The 19,435-nt window shown below is 30.7% G+C and overlaps 3 protein-coding genes across 3 annotated transcripts; 2 read left to right on the top strand and 1 right to left on the bottom strand.

Moving 5' to 3' along the window:
• Window positions 1,306–2,100, top strand: LOC104721960 (gibberellin-regulated protein 3-like). Its single transcript, XM_010440040.2, has 3 exons — window positions 1,306–1,548; window positions 1,685–1,739; window positions 1,830–2,100. The coding sequence occupies exons 1-3, from the start codon at window positions 1,486–1,488 to the stop codon at window positions 2,009–2,011; spliced, it is 300 nt and encodes a 99-aa protein (XP_010438342.1). The 5' UTR covers window positions 1,306–1,485; the 3' UTR covers window positions 2,012–2,100.
• LOC104721948 (uncharacterized membrane protein At4g09580-like) lies at window positions 13,137–15,101 on the top strand. The gene is made up of 4 exons (XM_010440030.1): window positions 13,137–13,597; window positions 14,014–14,284; window positions 14,372–14,542; window positions 14,613–15,101. The coding sequence occupies exons 1-4, from the start codon at window positions 13,299–13,301 to the stop codon at window positions 14,742–14,744; spliced, it is 873 nt and encodes a 290-aa protein (XP_010438332.1). The 5' UTR covers window positions 13,137–13,298; the 3' UTR covers window positions 14,745–15,101.
• Window positions 15,238–18,215, bottom strand: LOC104721938 (calcium-dependent protein kinase 4). The gene is made up of 7 exons (XM_010440018.2): window positions 17,565–18,215; window positions 16,793–16,936; window positions 16,558–16,710; window positions 16,343–16,458; window positions 15,974–16,141; window positions 15,652–15,876; window positions 15,238–15,562 (listed from the first exon to the last, which is right to left on the bottom strand). Exons 1-7 carry the CDS (start codon window positions 18,100–18,102, stop codon window positions 15,401–15,403), a joined length of 1,506 nt encoding a protein of 501 aa, XP_010438320.1. The 5' UTR covers window positions 18,103–18,215; the 3' UTR covers window positions 15,238–15,400.

Below are 19,435 nucleotides of genomic sequence, written 5' to 3' on the forward strand. Positions count from 1 at the left end.
GTCTTCGATTTTGATTCTGGTTGATTGTGAAAGTTTAAATTATCTGGAGTCGTTTTGTTTCTCTTATAATTACTAAATCTTATTTGGCACGACCTTAGTTAGGGTTCATGGCAAGCTCCATGTTGTTTTCAAAAAGTCGCTTATCACTGTTAATATAATTTCTCATTTCTTTTACCTTTATCTATGTCTTTTACTTGTTGAATATGATTGTCTGGTTTGGTATCTATGCCACAAGTCACTATATTGTATATCAATTTGGGAAGTTACATGGCTTAGATAGGCAAGCAAGATAATGCTGAGAAGAGTGAACTGCTTGTACTGTATTTACATGTTGATTCCAATTCTATATTGCAATGTTTACTGTTTTGATTATTTTTATGTGCAGGATAGAATTTTCACGAATGTCTTTTAGAATTAATTAGTATTTATCAACAAGTACAATGTAAGAACTTCGTGTCAATAAGCATTCACGAAATTAGAAAGTTTAATGAATTGTATGTGTTTTGTAGAGAGGAAACGCACGGTTTGATGGTCACCAATTCTATGTGAAATCCTGAAGCTCAATCAGGAGACTTCATCCGATCTTTTTGGCGAAGAGCCAAAGCTTGAGCCATAGCCAGAGCAATTGTTAAAGACCCTAAAGTGTTGCTACTTAATGAAGCCACGAATGCTTTAGACGCCGAGTCAGAGCGTGTGGTTCAAGATGCATTGGACCGGGTTATGGTTAACCGAACCATCGTACGTGGTGGTGTCACATCAGTTATCACACCTTAGTTTAAATTAACTTTACTATTACATTTTCACAAAAAATATTCACCATCATCAACTTAATTTCTTCAAACTTATTTTTTCTTTCTTTTTTATATTATACTTTTCAAAATAATTTTACAAGTTTTTTCTAAAATTTTAATTTTATAAAGAAAATCACATTTATCAAAATGGCTATAACGACGACACTATACATGCATACCTTGTAAAATATACGCGTGTAAAAGAGAATGCGTGAATCGAATTATGTGATTTAACAAATTGAAGATGCTTGCTCTTCAGCTGCCACCAAATCTTCTTATTAAAATTGAAATTTGCAAAGAACATTACCAATTTCAACGAGATGGTCGTTGCCATTGGGTGGCATGTGGACTCTACTTTGGTGGCATGTTCATATCCTTCCACATCATCATGTAAACGTGAGAACACTCACCACACTCACTTATATCTCGAACACATGTCTTCACTATCGAACCTAGCTAAAAAAAATGAAAACTACGCACGATCGTCCACCTTGTTATAAAATACAAAAGTTGTAACAATAAAATATTTGGATTTGCACTATAAATATACCCAAAGAGGTGTTAGGTTTATATAATCATAGCCGAAATACCAAAACGAGAATCAGAGATAATATTTTTTATATCTTGCACGAAACTGCATGTTTTCATTTTAACAAAAAAAAAAAAAAAAAAAAAACTGCATGTTTTCGTAGACATGGCAATTATCCGAAGTACACTGCTTTTATTGCTTATCCTCTTCTGTCACATCACTTATGAGGTTCATATTTTTGTCTTTATTTCTATAAGAACCACATAATGTAATTTGCTTCATACTATACTTGAATCATACGCTGATCAATGATAATGAATCACTAGCTATTAATGCATGATAATTATTTGATCATTCTCTCCAGCTTCATGTTCACGCTGCTGAAGGTGCACAAGTCGGTGAAGGCGTAGTGAAAATTGGTACGTATTTTGCTGTTTATAGATACTCACTTTTGATGAGTTTTGAAACTAGACATGTGTGTATGAAACTATCATCATATATGTGTGTAGATTGTGATGGGAGATGCAAAGGTAGATGCAGCAAGTCGTCTAGGCCGAATCTGTGTTTGAGAGCATGCAACAGCTGTTGTTCCCGCTGCAACTGTGTTCCACCAGGCACAGCCGGAAACCACCACCTCTGCCCGTGCTATGCCTCCATTACCACTCGTGGTGGTCGCCTCAAGTGCCCTTAATTTCTATGTATCACCGCAGCCATAGTACTGTTTTATAGTTTGAAAGATAAAATGTATAAGAAATAATTACAGTTAATGGTTCCTGAAAACCCGGCCCTTATGATTAACGAGAAAATTTAAAAAATAGAAGAAAAAAAACCAACGAAAAGATTCCTTGAAAAATCAACTTATGTGGAGTACAATGAGAGTCATTGGTAATGTACACCAAGCTAATTTAAATCACAAATGTAAATGATATTAATTTAAATCTATACTATTAAAAGGGAAGCATTTTTAATAAATAGATATAGATTAAGAGATTATTACATGAAATGCCACTGAAAATAGAACAAAAATATATAAATTGTGTATCCAAACAGGTTGATATTAATCTATGACCAAACAGATTGATATTAACCGAACCAAATCGGATGCAATTAATATTAGATAACCCAAATGGCAATATCTTCGGCGCAGGATTTCCAAATCGAGAGTAATTAATATCTAACATATACATATCACATAAAAATCGGCTCATATTAATATCTACCATAAATAATCTAACTAAATTAATCTTTCATAATTAGCTTAGAATTTGTAAGGGAAGTTCATAATTATAGTCTCATAATTATATGTAAACTAAAGTTATTGTTTTACTTTTTGTATATAAGATTAAGTACACGTGAATATTAGGATAGAAGGTTATACTAATTTTCTAAAAACAAGAACTTGGATGATTAAACTATCTGGCCCATAGTCTAATCAAAATTTTGAAATTGCATGATTAAAAGACTTTTAAAAATGATTTACGATTGTAATGTCTGTATTTTCTAAAGTAAACACGGAGGAGTAAAATTAAGGCACTTCTTACGTGAAGTATACTTTACTTGTGTTTTATTTTACTGTATTTTAGAGTTATATAGATGAAAACAACATGTAGTTCTGTAATAGATATATATGTGTGGTATACAAATTAAATTGTTTATTAATATATTACATTTTTTTTTCATATTTTACGGGTATAATATTTTTGATTGGAAGATAAAAAAATCAAAAAGATAATTTTATTTTTTGGTTGTAAAGACCAGCAAATTTTTGACCCGTTGGATCCTGGTCAAATAAATTGTGGATCTTTCTTTACAAATTACAAAATAATTGAAATTAAATCAACAACTTGATAAGTAGCCAATATTTATAAACGTTTTAAAAAGTGTTCATAACTAATCAGATTATTGATATTGATAATGTATATATGAAAACTTATGTAATTTTGGTAACATATTATTTGATATTTCTAAAATGACCATCTAATTTAATATCTATAGGGAAGGAAACATGTAATTCGGAAAACAAATATATTATCTAAACTATTATGGAGAAAATATGAGGATGAGAATTTTGGGTAACACGGATTCAAGCATGATAGATGCATACATAACATTTATTTATGTGGATTACATGGGACGAGTTTTTTGTGGATCAATATAATCTCCCTTTTAATAAAGGGGAAGTACACAACTTAGTTTTTGTAGACTTTATATTTTTTATAAATGATTACAAATGCATACAAATAGGTTATATAAAAGATATACATTAATCATAAATTAACAACTCTTCATATATAAATAACAAATAATAAATCCATAAATCCCATAAATCGTAGAGCAAATATATCTTCGGTTTTTTAATCGGATAATATATTATAATAAACAATAGTAATACATAATAGGCTTCTACGATAACATAGGCCCAACTATGGCATTGTAAATCGTTTGTTTAGTATCTTTCAATCCACATATGGCCTATTAATCAGAAGAAAAAATATACAAAATATCCACATTTTAAACATTTTCCGAGAAAACATATTTTTAAAACTATGATTGTTTTAAAATATTATAAAAATAAAAATAAAAGACAAACAACAAACATACATGATCATTTTTAAAAAAGTAAAATTTGAAAATACAACACTTTAAATAAAAATTAAATTATAAATGAAAAAGATTATAATCCGTGCTACAGCACGGGTCAAATCCCCTTTATAATAAAACGGAAGTACACAACATTATTTTGGTAGACTTTATAATTTTAATAAATGGTTACAAATAGGTTATACATATATTATAAATTAATCCATATATTAATTGTAACAAATAAAACCTTAGTAGTAACAGAAAATCTTAAACGGGTTATTCTAAATTGATAGTTCATGGATATTCCAAACTTTATTTCGGAAGATCACGTATATGGTTCCAAATATCTAGAATCATAATATTACCAATTTATTTTCCACAGATTTTATTGATAAACCACATCAATAAAAAAAGTTATTAAAGGGATAAAAATATACTCACAATCATATAAAGTAATCAAATCTCGCTAATTTAACAAGATTAATCGTGATCTTCGGGAATCGTATTCAGAAATTAAAAATTAAATCTTAATGCTAGATTAGGACCGTGCTAGAGCACGGATTGAAATTCCTTTTATTTATATTATAATTTTAGAATAAAATATAATTTATATTATTGATTTTAAAAGTTTTTAAGGTCCTAATCTAGCATTAATCATGATCTTCAGAATCGTATTTTATTATAAAATTATAATATAAATAAAAGAAATTTCAACTCGTGCTCTAGCACGGGTCCTAATCTAGTGTAATTTATTATATAGCAGACGGTTTAACCTGTTTGACAACTATATTTAGGTCATCCGGTTCATAAATTTTTTGGTGTTTTTAATTGGTTTGATGGTTACCGAGTTAAACAGAATTCTAGCTGATCAGTAATCCAGATCACAATCGATCAGGGTTCACTATTGATCCAAAATTTATGGTGAAGCAATAACAATATTATGAAAGCAACCCAATATAAGTTTATGTTCTAAATGCCATATCAAAAAAATATATCTATACTATTAAAAGGAAAGCATTTTTAATAAGTAGACATAGATTAAGAGATTATTACATGAAATGCCACTGAAAATAGAATAAGAATATATAAATTGTGTATCCAAACAGGTTGATATTAATCTATGACCAAACAGATTGATATTAACCGAACCAAATCGGATGCAATTAATATTAGATAACCCAAATGGCAATATCTTCGGCGCATGACTTCCAAATCGGGAGTAATTAATATCTAACATATACATATCACATAAAAATCGGCTCATATTAATACCTACCATAAATAATCTAACTAAATTAATCCCACATAATTAGCTTAGAATTTGTAAGGGAAGTTCATAATTATAGTCTCAGAATTATATGTAAACTAAAGTTATTGTTTTACTTTTTGTATATAAGATTAAGTACAAGTGAACATTAGGATAGAAGGTTATACTAGTTTCCTAAAAACGAGAACTTGGATGATTAAACTATCTGGCCCATAGTCTAATCAATTTTTTGAAATTGCATGATTAAAAGACTTTTAAAAATGATTTACGATTGTAATGTCTGTATTTTCTAAAGTAAACACGGAGGAGTAAAATTAAGGCACTTCTTACGTGAAGTATACTTTACTTGTGATTTATTTTACTGTATTTTAGAGTTATATAGATGAAAAAAACATGTAGTTCTGTAATAGATATATATGTGTGGTATAAAAAATAAATTGTTTATTAATATATTACATTTTTTTTTCATATTTTACGGGTATAATATTTTTGATTGGAAGATAAAATATCAAAAAGATAATTTTATTTTTTGGTTGTAAAGACCAGCTAATTTTTGACCCGTTGGATCCTTGTCAAATAAACTTGTGGATCATTCTTTACAAATTACAAAATAATTGAAATTAAATCAACAACTTGATAAGTAGCCAATATTTATGAACGTTTTAAAAAGTGTTCATAACTAATCAGATTATTGATATTGATAATGTATATATGGAAACTTATGTAATTTTGGTAACATATTATTTGATATTTCTAAAATGACCATCTAATTTAATATCTATAGGGAAGGAAACATGTAATTCGGAAAACAAATATATTATCTAAACTATTATGGAGAAAATATGAGGATGAGAATTTTGGGTAACACGGATTCAAGCATGATAGATGCATACATAACATTTACTTATGTGGATTACATGGGACGAGTTTTTTGTGGATCAATATAATGTAATTTATTATATAGCAGACGGTTTAACCTGTTTGACAACTATATTTAGGTCATCCGGTTCATAAATTTTTTGGTGTTTTTAATTGGTTTGATGGTTACCGAGTTAAACAGAATTCTAGCTGATCAATAATCCAGATCACAATCGATCAGGGTTCACTATTGATCCAAAATTTATGGTGAAGCAATAACAATATTATGAAAGCAACCCAATATAAGTTTATGTTCTAAATGCCATATCAAATAAATATATCTACCAATAAAACGTCGTACATATATGCAGTTCTAAATCTCTTACATATTTTCTTATTTGTTGGACTGAAATATAAGATCTCTAATAGTTAAATTATTATTAAAACATTAGTTATGCGATGGAAAAATCTTAATTAACATATATGGAAAGAGACGCATTTTCTGTCCCAGAATAAATATACTGTTTTCTGTCCCAAAACATGGTAAGTCTTTAATGCACAAGGCACCATTACACCAGGGATCGAGTCCTGCTCCCTACGAATATAGGGATTTGGCTAATGGACTATCATGTTGTGGCCCAATGGTTAACAAAAAAATATATATATATATACCGCTTTCTTTTACTACTTTTTTTTAATGTAGTTATTTTTATTGATAACAAAAACAAATTCGATCATTCTTTTTGTCTAAACGATGTAGAGTGTGGATCTTGAAAATTAATGACATTCCTAAAAAATTGTTTACAAACATATTAGTAAACTTAGTTTTTGAAATCAACCCCGCACGTATGTGCGGGTCCGAATCTAGTGATTTATTAATAAATGATACATAATATGTGGTTTAGTTTCAATTGTAATTATTGATGTAGTAATTAAATAATTTAACATCGGTTCATTAAAAGTGATATAATTTTATTTTAATTTGCATCAATGTCAAAATATTTAACATTATTTAACATCACTTTCAAAATATTTCAAAATAATTTACATTATTTAATATAATGATACAAATTAAATATCAGTTAAATAAATGATACCAACATGTTGATCATGATTCTTATTTGTAATCAATTCAAGTTATTGATCCTTATTTTTAGAATGAGTCATACATCAGCCAAATCTAGCACTTGGTTGGCATATCCACATAGTTACAGAGCTTTTATGGGTTTTTTGATGAATCGATATGGTTGTTTTAGCTCACAACAACATTAGTTTTAGCTCACAACAACTACGTACAATGTTGGAGTCTTCCTTCTCATTCTCAATCCCAGTAGATGTGTCTTTTCTATACAATGTTGGAGTCTTCCTTCTCATTCTCAATCCCAATCGTGTTTCTTCTATATATGATATGATCATGAGACCATCCAATAAGAATCCTTGAGTCTTGTTTAAGACGAACGAAGTCGAAGATCAATTCTTCAAGCCAAACAACCATTTGGGATACTTTCTTACCACATCTAGAGTATATCTCAAAATGGAATCAGTCCAATCAAAATTCGTATGAAGAAGATATTCATTTTACAAATCAGGTGAACTCATGGCTATGCGATTTGGACCTATGAACATTCAAAGAAGGATTCCGACCAAGTTAGAAGGAATCAAGCTATGACCAAACTGTTCTAGAATCGTGATCCATTCCAGAACCACTGAGAATTGGAATCACATTCAAATCAGTTCATACTTGAAAGATATTAATATTTCAAGTTAGTGGATCTATCCTAGTCCCAATTTCGCGTCTGAGCCAAAGATCATGTTACACAGATCAACTCAGCAACATTTTAGACATGAAACCACTTGGAGGATGTTAATGGATCTCTTATGTTTCCAACAAGCTCAGAAACATAAGATTTTGCCCACAGTACACTTCATTTTCCAAAGGAGGTCAACTTAGTTCTTCACCTAAAGAGTTTTAGGTTCAATTGGTTTATGTGCTTCCAGAATTATGTATGCAACCAGGATTTGTTTCTACTAAGTCCAAGGTGAAGAAATCATACAACCCATGTTGTTTCTCATCAGCAAATTGGACCAAAGAGTCAAAGAGAAAAAATGTTCAAGGATACACTTAATGGGTCACTTCAAGAGCTTATGGCCAAATAAAGCATGAGAAATTCTATTGGAGATGTTGTCTATCAAGTGCAGTCTATTTTGAGCCTAATACAAATCCAAAAAAGCCCAAAATAATCACTTTATTTTATGGTCAAAGGGGAGTGGCGAAAATAGAGATACATGCACCAAGAGTCACTTTGGAGGAAGGGATACATGCACTAAGAGTTGAATCTTTATTCAACCATCTATCTTAATTGTCTTTTAGTTTCAAGAATGGTTAATACTTGGCTTTGTTACCAAGTTTCTTATCCCTATATAAACACATGTAATCTCATTTGAGAATCATCAATCAATTTTCCTTTTCATTTTATGAGTCTATCTCTTTGTTCTTTGTCTAGAACACTTCCTTGTTTTTTGGTGTGTAATATCCAAGCAATAACATCCTCTTTCTAGACTAGTGTGTCATATCTAGCAGCAATTGGAGTTGGGAATATCAGCAGCTTTTCGCAACTGTTGTGCGACCCCTCAATCCATTAAATCTCCCTCGTTGCACCTTGCACCTTGGCGAGTTTCTATCCTCTCTAATCCGGCTGAATGATCCTCAAATTTGGGCGTATCAATATATTTCTCCAGAGTCTCTTTCTTATCTGGTGTGTCTACTGATGTGTGTGTCTACCTACATATATGTTTATAGCGTGTATGTCTTTCTTCAAAATTATAGACATGTTGTTTCGAAAAACTGAGAAAAAACAAAATTCTGGTTTAGTTTTAAGAGACGGGTAATCAATTTATGTAACTGTGAAATAGAAATTAGGCAAGACAACACCAAAATTAATCAATCAATTATTCAACATAAAATGAATGCCCTCCAAAGCCAAACGAAACTACTATTTCAATGAATACTTAAGATATAAAAAATGGCAGGAGGGTTGAGGATGGCATATAAACCAATAGAGATAATCATTTGATGGGACATGTAAGTTGTTCATTCTTTAACTCTTTGTGTTTTACACTTTTACTTAATTAACTAATTATTGAGGTAGAAAATAATTAAGACTTTGCCACTTGTGTTCTAATGAGCTTCATCGATGAAATGACTTTGAGTTTATGCGTATATCAATGCCTAATTGATTTAATATTTATGTAACTAAATTTAATTATTATTTTCTCTTTTTTAACAAATTTTAGTTTTATTCGTAGCATATACTTTCAAACGGTTCTATTACTTTCAAATAATTTTATAATATATAAATTAAGAGATAAATGCTTATTTGTGTAGGTGAATTTATATTTGATAAATTAGTTTAGATAAGCACTATTAGTAGCTTTGCATATATCATCTTCTCTCAACCAAAAAAATGTGTTCCACTTTTAGATATACACGAGTAAGACTTTGTTGGGTAAAAGAGACATCATGTACCATCAACACGACAATATATGAAGTCTTTAGCTTAAACTATTGGTATTTGGTAATAGGTGTGCTTTTTTTTATTAAATACTATATATTAGGTGGGTTGTTATATAATTGTTATTTTTTTTGAAGAAATAACATAAATTAATATGTTACTATTATTTCAGTTTTTCTTGTAAACATCAAAAATTTTACTTATGTTTTTTTTTTATATTTTACATAGATTTTGCTTATTTTTTTGTTAATATACTTTTCGTATTAAAATATATATAAGAATGTGAACTTAGGCCATGAGATTATGTACTTGTTAAACCGTCTTAAATTTATTACGGTGTTAGCATAAATCTAATATATTGCATTGATAATGATATCATGCATTTTAAATATTTGGTTTTTTGGGTTTTTATTATGTTTTAAAATATAAGTAGAAAAATATATGAATTTAAAAATCATAAAAATCACATGTTTTGATGGTTGTGTTTTAGTAACAGTTTATGTTTAATATTTATGTAACTAAACTTATAATCACATGTAGAATTCCATGGCCCAAAGGAAAGCTCCACCAAAAAGACATGCCACCAATGGTAGAGAAATTAAGTGGACATCGATGAAGCTCATCAGAACACAAGTGGCAACAAGGAGAAAATAATTGTTACTTACATATTCCTAATGAGAAATGAAATGACTTTGAGTTTATGCGTATATCAATGCCTAATTGATTTTAATATTTATGTAACTAAATTTAATTATTATTTTCTCTTTTTTAACAAATTTTAGTTCTAAACTAATTTATCAAATATAAATTCACCTACACAAATAAGCATTTATCTCTTAGTTTATATATTATAAAATTATTTGAAAGTAATAGAACCGTTTGAAAGTATATGCTACGAATAAAACTAAAATTATTTAAAAAGGAGAAAATAATAATTAAATTTAGTTACAAAAATATTAAAATCAATTAGGCATTGATATACGCATAAACTCAAAGTCATTTCATTTCTCATTAGGAATATGTAAGTAACAATTATTTTCTCCTTGTTGCCACTTGTGTTCTGATGAGCTTCATCGATGTGTACTGATTTCTCTACCCTTGGTGGCATGTCTTTTTGGTGGAGCTTTGCTTTGGGCCATGGAATTCTACATGTGATTGTAAGTTTAGTTACATAAATATTAAACATAAACTATTACTAAAACACAACCATCAAAACATGTGATTTTTATGATTTTTAAATTCATATATTGTTCTACTTATATTTTAAAACATAATAAAAACCCACAAAAACAAATATTTAAAATGCATGATATCATTATCAATGCAATATATTAGATTTATGCTAAAACCGTAACAAATTTAAGACGGTTTAACAAATACATAATCTCATGGCCTAAGTTCAAATTCTTATATATATTTTAATACGAAAAGTATATTAACAAAAAAATAAGCAAAATCTATGTAAAATATAAAAAAAAACATAAGTAAAATTTGTGATGTTTACAAGAAAAACTAAAATAATAGTAACATATTAATTTATGTTATTTCTTCAAAAAATATAACAATTATATAACAACCTACCTAATATATAGTATTTAATAATAAAAAGCACACCTATTACCAAATACCAATAGTTTAAGCTAAAGACTTCATATATTGTCGTGTTGATGGTACATGATGTCTCTTTTACCCAACAAAGTCTTACTCGTGTATATCTAAAAAGTGGAACACATTTTTTTGGTTGAGAGAAGATGATATATGCAAAGCTACTAATAGTGCTTATCTAAACTAATTTATCAAATATAAATTCACCTACACAAATAAGCATTTATCTCTTAATTTATGAATAATATTTCTCATCATGTATATTAGTATATAATTCAATCATCATTGTAGCATTTTATCTGATACTCAGTCAGGCCCGACCCATAGCACAGGCGGACTAAGTCTAGGCTTAAGGCCACTAATTTTGGAGTTTTCAAGGCCACATATTTTTTTTATTGTGTAATCAAGACCATATAATTTATTTGTAGTGTTATTTAATTAGAAAAATAGAAGATATCTCGTGCTTTAAGCACGAGTTAACATTTTAAAAAAAAATATAATATAATAACTTAAATTATTGTTATATTTCTTTTTATTTTTTTGAATAATATTTATTTTTAATTGATCTGTAAATCTATATATGTTTATTTGAATACTAATTATTTTAGAATATTATAATATTTTATTTTTTTGATGTATATTGAAGTTTTATATTGTTTGTTTGTTTTATTTGCATCAATATTTTGTGAAATATGAAGTAGTAATTTTAATATTATAATTATGAGCAAATAAAATTTATTAATTATCAACTATGTAAATTTAGTTTTACCAACCCGCCAATGTGAAAATGAAGACAAATATTTTTTTTCATAGATTGAGTAATATATCTTCGTTTTTAAAAATTCAAATCACAACATATGCAGAAATTTTTTTGCATATTTATTAATCATAATTATTATATGAAAATTCCAAACAATTTGTAAAAAAAAAAGATGATAGGAGAATAATAATTTAAAATCTTAATAAAATCTTTGAAATCTAATTATTAAAAATATTTTTATTGTCTACTTCTCTACATGGATATAAAATCTTAGTTTTGAAATTCTGATTGGTTTATATGTTTTTCTAAAAAATATTTAGTAATTTTCGTCGATAATTTATTAGAGAAAGAAATAATTTTTTTTGTTAACTAATAATTATTTGTATTTTTAAAAAATCTTAGCTGTTAATTTTTCTTTTTTATTTTATTTTTGTCAAGTACAAATTAGTTTTGATTTGAGTAGATGGTTTTTTACTTTTCTAGATTTTTTTTTATTTTTATCTGCAACGTGTTTTATTTTTAATTAATTATATTTAATTAATTAATCTTAATTAAACTTTCCTAATAGCAATTAAATGTAATTTTTTACACATTTTAAAGTTAGTTTCATATTTGTACTTCCCAATTAATATAGTAGGATACATATATTTTTTCAAAAAAAGTATTATTATTTATTTAAAATGTTTGTATGACCACATATTTTTATTTTGTTTTAGTTGTATACTTGTTTTTTTTTTTTTTTAAACAGCTTGAACTTTATTAAGATGTAATGTGATCCTCTTGTATACTTGTATTTTAGGTATTTCTTTTGTTGTTACTTGTTTTTTCAGTATTTGTTTACAAAATGTATTAGAATTCTATTTTTTTTTTAAAATATAAAAATATATTATTAAAACAAATAATGAAAAAAGGCCACATTATATTTTCGCTTTGGACCACCAATTTTATTGGGCCGGCCCTGTACTGAGTTATTTTCCTAATACTCCTTCTTCTTCTACTAATACTCCTAGAACTAGTAACGTAAATATTAATAACAAATTAAAAAGAAGAAAGAAAAAAAACAATTCTGAGATCAACTAACTAGCGAACCTTCTGTATAGAATAGAAGTTTCTCTATTAGCGAACAACGGAGTTGACAAGGGAAAGACAAATATTGAAGAAGGCATATCCTATGGTTGCAGTGAATCACAAATATTTTATTCTTAATCTTTGCGTCTGAACTGAAATTGTACATTTCCAACAAATATATATATATTAGTACTAAAATGTAAGAAACAATAACCAAAAAGCAGAGAAAAAAGAAAAAAGAAAAAGTTGAAACCTTTATTAGATTTTGTTGGTGAAATTCTTCAATTCCTTGAGAACTGGGTTTTCTCGAGAGAGCATTACAGTAATGGCGGCACCTCGGAATATAACAGGTGACGGCGGAGGAAGACAACAGCAGCTCGTGAAAGATGAAGAGAACGCCGCAGCGTCGTCGGCAGCTAAAGGAGGACTCGTAAACGATGATTCGCCCACGGGCAAACGCACCAAATCGGAGCGGTTTCCTCTGTCACGGTGGGAATTCGCCGTGTTTTTCATCGTCTTCCTCGTCTTCACCACCGGTCTTTTGTGTATTTACCTAACCATGCCCGCCGCTGAATACGGCAAGCTCAAAGTCCCGAGAACTATCTCTGATCTTCGATTGCTCAAGTGAGATTATAAAAGCTTCTTCCTTTTTTTTTGAATTGAAAGTGTTTAGCTTTGAGTTGTGTGTTCTCTTGAATCTGAATCCTAATTCAAAAACCCAGTTTGAAAGTTTGGATCTTTGGAGCAGCAAATTAGCTTAAAGACATGATTTTCAAAAGCAGCATTCTCATTTTTTTGTATGTGATTAGCTTGTTCTCTTGTTCTATTGATTGAGAATTCAATTTAAGCTTTTAGTAGTGTTATCTCTTGAATTTGGAGCCTAATTTCTAAAATCAAATTGAAAGGTTGGATCTTTCGAAGATTCTGAAAAAATGGGTTTAGAGAGCAGCAACATTAGCTTGAAGACTTGATTTGAAATGTAAATGTGATTTGGTTGGTCTTACTATATGATGATGATACATTTATGTGAATATATGCAGAGAGAATCTTGGGTCTTATGCAAGTGAGTACCAAGCACGGTTCATTCTAGGTTACTGCTCGACGTATATCTTTATGCAGACTTTTATGATACCTGGAACAATATTTATGTCATTGCTTGCTGGAGCTCTCTTTGGTGTGGTTAGAGGTTTTTTCCTTGTTGTCCTCAATGCAACAGCTGGAGCATGTTCTTGTTTCTTCTTATCGAAACTTGTCGGTAGGCCTCTGGTTAACTGGTTGTGGCCCGAAAAGTTGAGGTTCTTCCAGGCCGAGGTAAGTTCATTTTGTGTTATATTAGCATACATTACATCGCTTGTTCTTAAGGGTTAATGCCTTGATATCATTACTGCTTTGGATCAGATTGCAAAGAGAAGAGATAGGCTGCTAAACTACATGCTGTTCTTAAGGATAACACCAACACTTCCAAACCTCTTCATCAATTTGTCTTCTCCAATCGTTGACATACCCTTCCACGTCTTCTTTTTGGCAACTTTAGTCGGTCTTATGCCAGCTTCTTACATCACCGTCAGAGTGAGTCCTATTATTGTGGTTCTTTCACACTAAACAGGCAAATTTCATAACTTTTATTTCATGTATACAGGCTGGTCTGGCTCTTGGGGATCTCAGATCAGTAAAAGATCTGTATGATTTCAAGACTTTGTCTGTGCTGTTCCTCATTGGATCCATCTCCATATTCCCTGCCCTCCTAAAGAGAAAGAGAGTATACGAATGAAGACTGAATACCAAAGATATATTTATATAGATACTGAAGAGCAGCACCATACAGTCAGATGGCAGGATTTTTATGGTGTATATGAGCTCAGGCTAAAAGAAGAAGATCGCTTCCAAAACCACTAACTTTGGCTTTGATTGGTTTATTACTTTGTCGTCGATTCAAAGCCGTCCTTTGTAGTTCCTCATTCCCTTTGTAGCAACTTTTTTTTCTAGCTAGTTTTACTAAATCTCCTAAAAGATTGGATTTGTATATTGAATGTTGTTGATTCAGAGATCTGACTCTGCAGCCTATTGGCTTATGTAGTAACATGAATACATGATTATGTATATGCTTGAAGACATTGCTTTGACCAAATCCTTATGATGCCTGTAATCCAATTCATTGCATTTTGCTGCATTGTCCAGTTAGGTAATCAGATATTTGAGAGAGAGTAATTTTTTAGTCCTGTGAGTTTCTCTTATTCTTTTACACTAAAAAGACAGTTTCTAGGAAACTTAATAAAGGAAAATTATGGAGCAAAAATTATCCATACTATTACAAAATCTGAGAGTTTGCTCATCTACAAAAATAAAATCAAAAACAAAAAGAGAGATAAAAGATTCAGTATTTCTTTTGTGGGCTCTCATTTTTTTTAGTTCCAAAATGTATTATAATTAGTTTGGTGAGTCATCAGACTGTGTAGTGCTGCTGGTTTCCTCAACCCCAAAAGCGTCAGCTATATTGAAGTTCAAGTTGTTCATCATCGTTCTGCTCCTCCCAACTCCATCTCCTTTCTTCATCATCGCAGTAAACTCTGAGAAATCAATCCTTCCATCCTAACCAAACCAAGCATTTGCACCATCAGTTTTAACTCAAACTTACTAAGAAACAAGACAAAAGAAAACAGATCATGTAGGCTTCTTACATTGTCAAGATCAATCTCCTTGATCATGTCGTCAAGAGGAGTGTCACAGAGACCAAACTCTGTGCAGGCTTGTTGAAGCTCGTCAATGGTGATATAACCACTACCATCTTTATCAAAGTACGAAAACGCAACCACCAAATTCTCCTCTCTCTCCATCTTGTTTATGTGTAACGTCGCTGCTAGGAACTCGCCGTAGTCTATTGTCCCACTGTTGTCTATATCCGCCTGCCAAACACCGTTTATGCATTGTGATTACCGCAGAACATCTTTAGTATGGAGAAATAGATAATTCTAAAAGATGGTTTTTGTTTTGTTATAATACCGCATCCATAAGAGACTTAATTTCTGATTCCATCAGTTCAGATCCGACTCTCTTCAGACCCGCTTTAAGCTCCTCGAAGGTGATTGTTCCACTGTTGTCTGTATCTATCATTTTGAACAATTCCTTCAGACCACCAATTTCTTCCTCTGAGAGTCTCTCAGCGATTACCTAACAAAGGAATCAGTTCTTGATAATAAGTAATGAGTTTGGAGATTAAAGGGCTACAACTCTCTTACTACTAAGGCCATTTTCTTAAATCTTATTCATATCTTAAAGATAGTTCTTGAAATGCATTTTCTTAATCAATCTTCCTAACCAGTAGATTAAGCAATGAGAGTGGAGAATAAAGAGCTACAACTTCTTGCTTACCCGTAAGGCCATTTTCTTAATTTTATTCATTTGCGAGAACTGCTTTAGACGCGACAAGACTGCCGGATCGAGTGGCTTATCTGGAGCAGCATGTTCATCAATAATCCACTGGTGACCTGATCATATCATCAGAGGAAAAACTCAGTTCACATATATAGGAATTAACAGCAAATATACATGTAGTGAGAGGAAAACAATCATTACGAATAACTTACACAATGCTTCATGTGCAGAAATACGTTTCTTAGGGCTCCTATCAAGCATTTTGTAAATCAAATCTTTAGCACCTTCTGAGATACTAGGCCATGGATCAGATTTAAAATCTATCTTCCCTTGCAAAATCTGTCTGAAGATTCCTGACTCGGTTTCTGCCAAAGACATAGAAGCATAAATCACACAAGCAATATGCTTGATTCGGTAATAACAAAGGAATTGGATTTATAAACTTACCAGCCCAGAAAGGTGGAACACCACTTAGTAAGATGTAAAGAATAACACCGGCACTCCACACGTCTATCTCTGGTCCATAACATTTTTTCAGAACCTCAGGTGCAACATAATACGGACTTCCAACTACATCATACAGATACTGCCCTGAAGAGGCAAAATAACATAACGACAGATTTGTTAGTCTCATCCCAGCTCTGATAGCATTGCTGCATATGCTTATGTTACATATAACAAAACCTTGCGATTAACACATTCATATATCACAAGTTCCCAACTAAATGTCGAATCACGATTCAGAAAAATAAGTCCAAAAGATATCATTGTTTCCCTAACAATGGTCAAGCAGCAATATTGAATTGACCATTCAACAAAGATCCTGCAGATAGCATATCAAGTAATCTGTTTCTCAGCATCAAACAAGACAGTTCTTGATAGTGTATCAAAAAAGCAATCAAGGAACTAATGAAGACAAAACCATTTGATTTCATAGTCTAAAGGATGAATCAAAGAACCAAATGCATCGCTTCTTGATAGATGCATACATATTTCTCAACTAAATGTCAAAACCTGATTACAAAAAATTAAACCTTTTCGTAACAATGCTCAAGCGGCAAATCTAAAAAGACCATTCAAACAAACAGATTCAAACCATTTGTTGGATCAAGAAACCAAACAAGACATTTCTTAAAGAAGCAATCAATCAAATCAACCAATGAAGCAATAAAAATCCATTTGATTCCAATCAAGAAGTGATGAATCAAAGAAGTAGTACCTGGCTTGTAGAAGACAGACAAACCAAAATCAGTAGTCTTGAGCTTAGCATCATCATTAGGACTATCAAACAAGAAATTCTCAGGCTTGAGATCTCTATGCATAACACCAAGAGAATGACAAGCCTCAACAACACCAAGAATAGTCTTAATCAACTTAGCAGCCTCACGCTCACTAAAATGCCCTTTAGATACAATCCGATCAAAAAGCTCACCACCTTCACAAACCTCCATAACAATGTGTACAAAAACAGAGTCTTCATAAGTACCCTTGATCCGTACCACATTAGGATGCTCAGAGAGATGATGCATGATCTGAATCTCACGCCACACGTCTTCGTAGTCCTCACGGCACACAAGCTTACGTTTCGGGATTGATTTGCAAGCGTAGTTAGCTGACGATGATTTCTCTGTGCATAGATAGGTTGTACCAAATTGGCCTTGGCCTAGCTTTTTGCCGAGGAGGTAGTGATCTCTTAATCTTGGTGTCTCGTATGGAAGAACACTGTTCGAGGGTCTTCTTGGGTTTGGTTTCTCCATCTTCTTGGTTTCGAAAGTCTCTGGCTTTTTTGGTTTTTAATCAAATGAGGAGGAAGATGGATACGAAGTTTACGAACCCTTTCTTCTTCGTCTTCTTCCATTGTTTTATGTTGTTGTTTGACTCGTCTTATGCAATTATTATTTTATTATTATTGCTCTTTTATTATCCCGTGACCATCAACATTTAATTTTGTTTTTACCAACTATACTATCACAATAAATTGAATTGAAGAAAAAAAAAAAAATCTACTGAAAAGATTTCAATTATTGAATCGGATGAGAAAAGAGAAAAAATTGAAACTTGAAAGGGACAAGCCATTTATGGATTTTACTATACAATTTTGTTGTGATATAATTTGTGAGCTACAATTTTAAAAAATTTCAGTTTTTTCTTTATACTATTTATCTAATAATTTATTCACTATACTACCAAATTGGATCCAAAGTATGAGACAAGTACTAATATAATTTCATTGCAAATCCTAGCTGATTTGATGTTTTTTTTATATGTAATGCAGAAAATGACAACAAAAAAAACTGTATAAACTTAGTTGGATTGGCTAAATTTGGAGATCTAAAATGACTCTAATATTTGGATGTAAAAATTGAGTATTAGTTTAACAAAATAAACAATAATATACATTGGGTGTGTCTTGTGTGGATAAAAGACCAAACCGAAAGACTCACAAAAGTGGGATTGTCTTCGACTTAGCGGCCCACAAAATTACATGAAGTATAGTCTCACTCGAATAGTAGTATTTTGTGAGTCTTTTTATTCACAATTCTACGCCATTTTCACAAAATTATAAACAAAATAACAATATCTCATAGGACATATAAAGTTTCAAAATAACTAAACACGAAAACGCGTGGAATAAATCACAAAACAATTAAAAGCGTTTAAAGTAAGGATCGATCGTACATGCATGATGCATCAGCCAGCCAAAATTATTCTTCAATTCAAGTACTTCTCCTCCATTCACGTGTCTAATCAATATTAGTTTACGGGGTTAACTAGAACTGCAGGTAACTAGTTTAAAATCTATACTAAGTATAACTCATCATCTATTGGTCTAGAGTTCTTATATCGGTCATGCAAAATTTCACGAGACTTAAAACAAAAGTTTTTTTTTTTTTTTGATTAAAACACTAAGCAATGTGGCAAGTGGAAAACACGTCGTTTGGTATTTTATTTGACATATAAAAACAACTATAAGAAGAAAACTCGAAGTTAAAACGAAACCTCGTCGTCCCATCGGAGACGTCATCAGCTCATTTGCAAGAGTGATAAACAAATAAAGAATGAAGAGACAAATTGGAAATGGCCGGATTT

Source organism: Camelina sativa, chromosome 2, assembly GCF_000633955.1.
Source record: "Camelina sativa cultivar DH55 chromosome 2, Cs, whole genome shotgun sequence".
Classification (NCBI taxonomy): domain Eukaryota; kingdom Viridiplantae; phylum Streptophyta; class Magnoliopsida; order Brassicales; family Brassicaceae; genus Camelina; species Camelina sativa.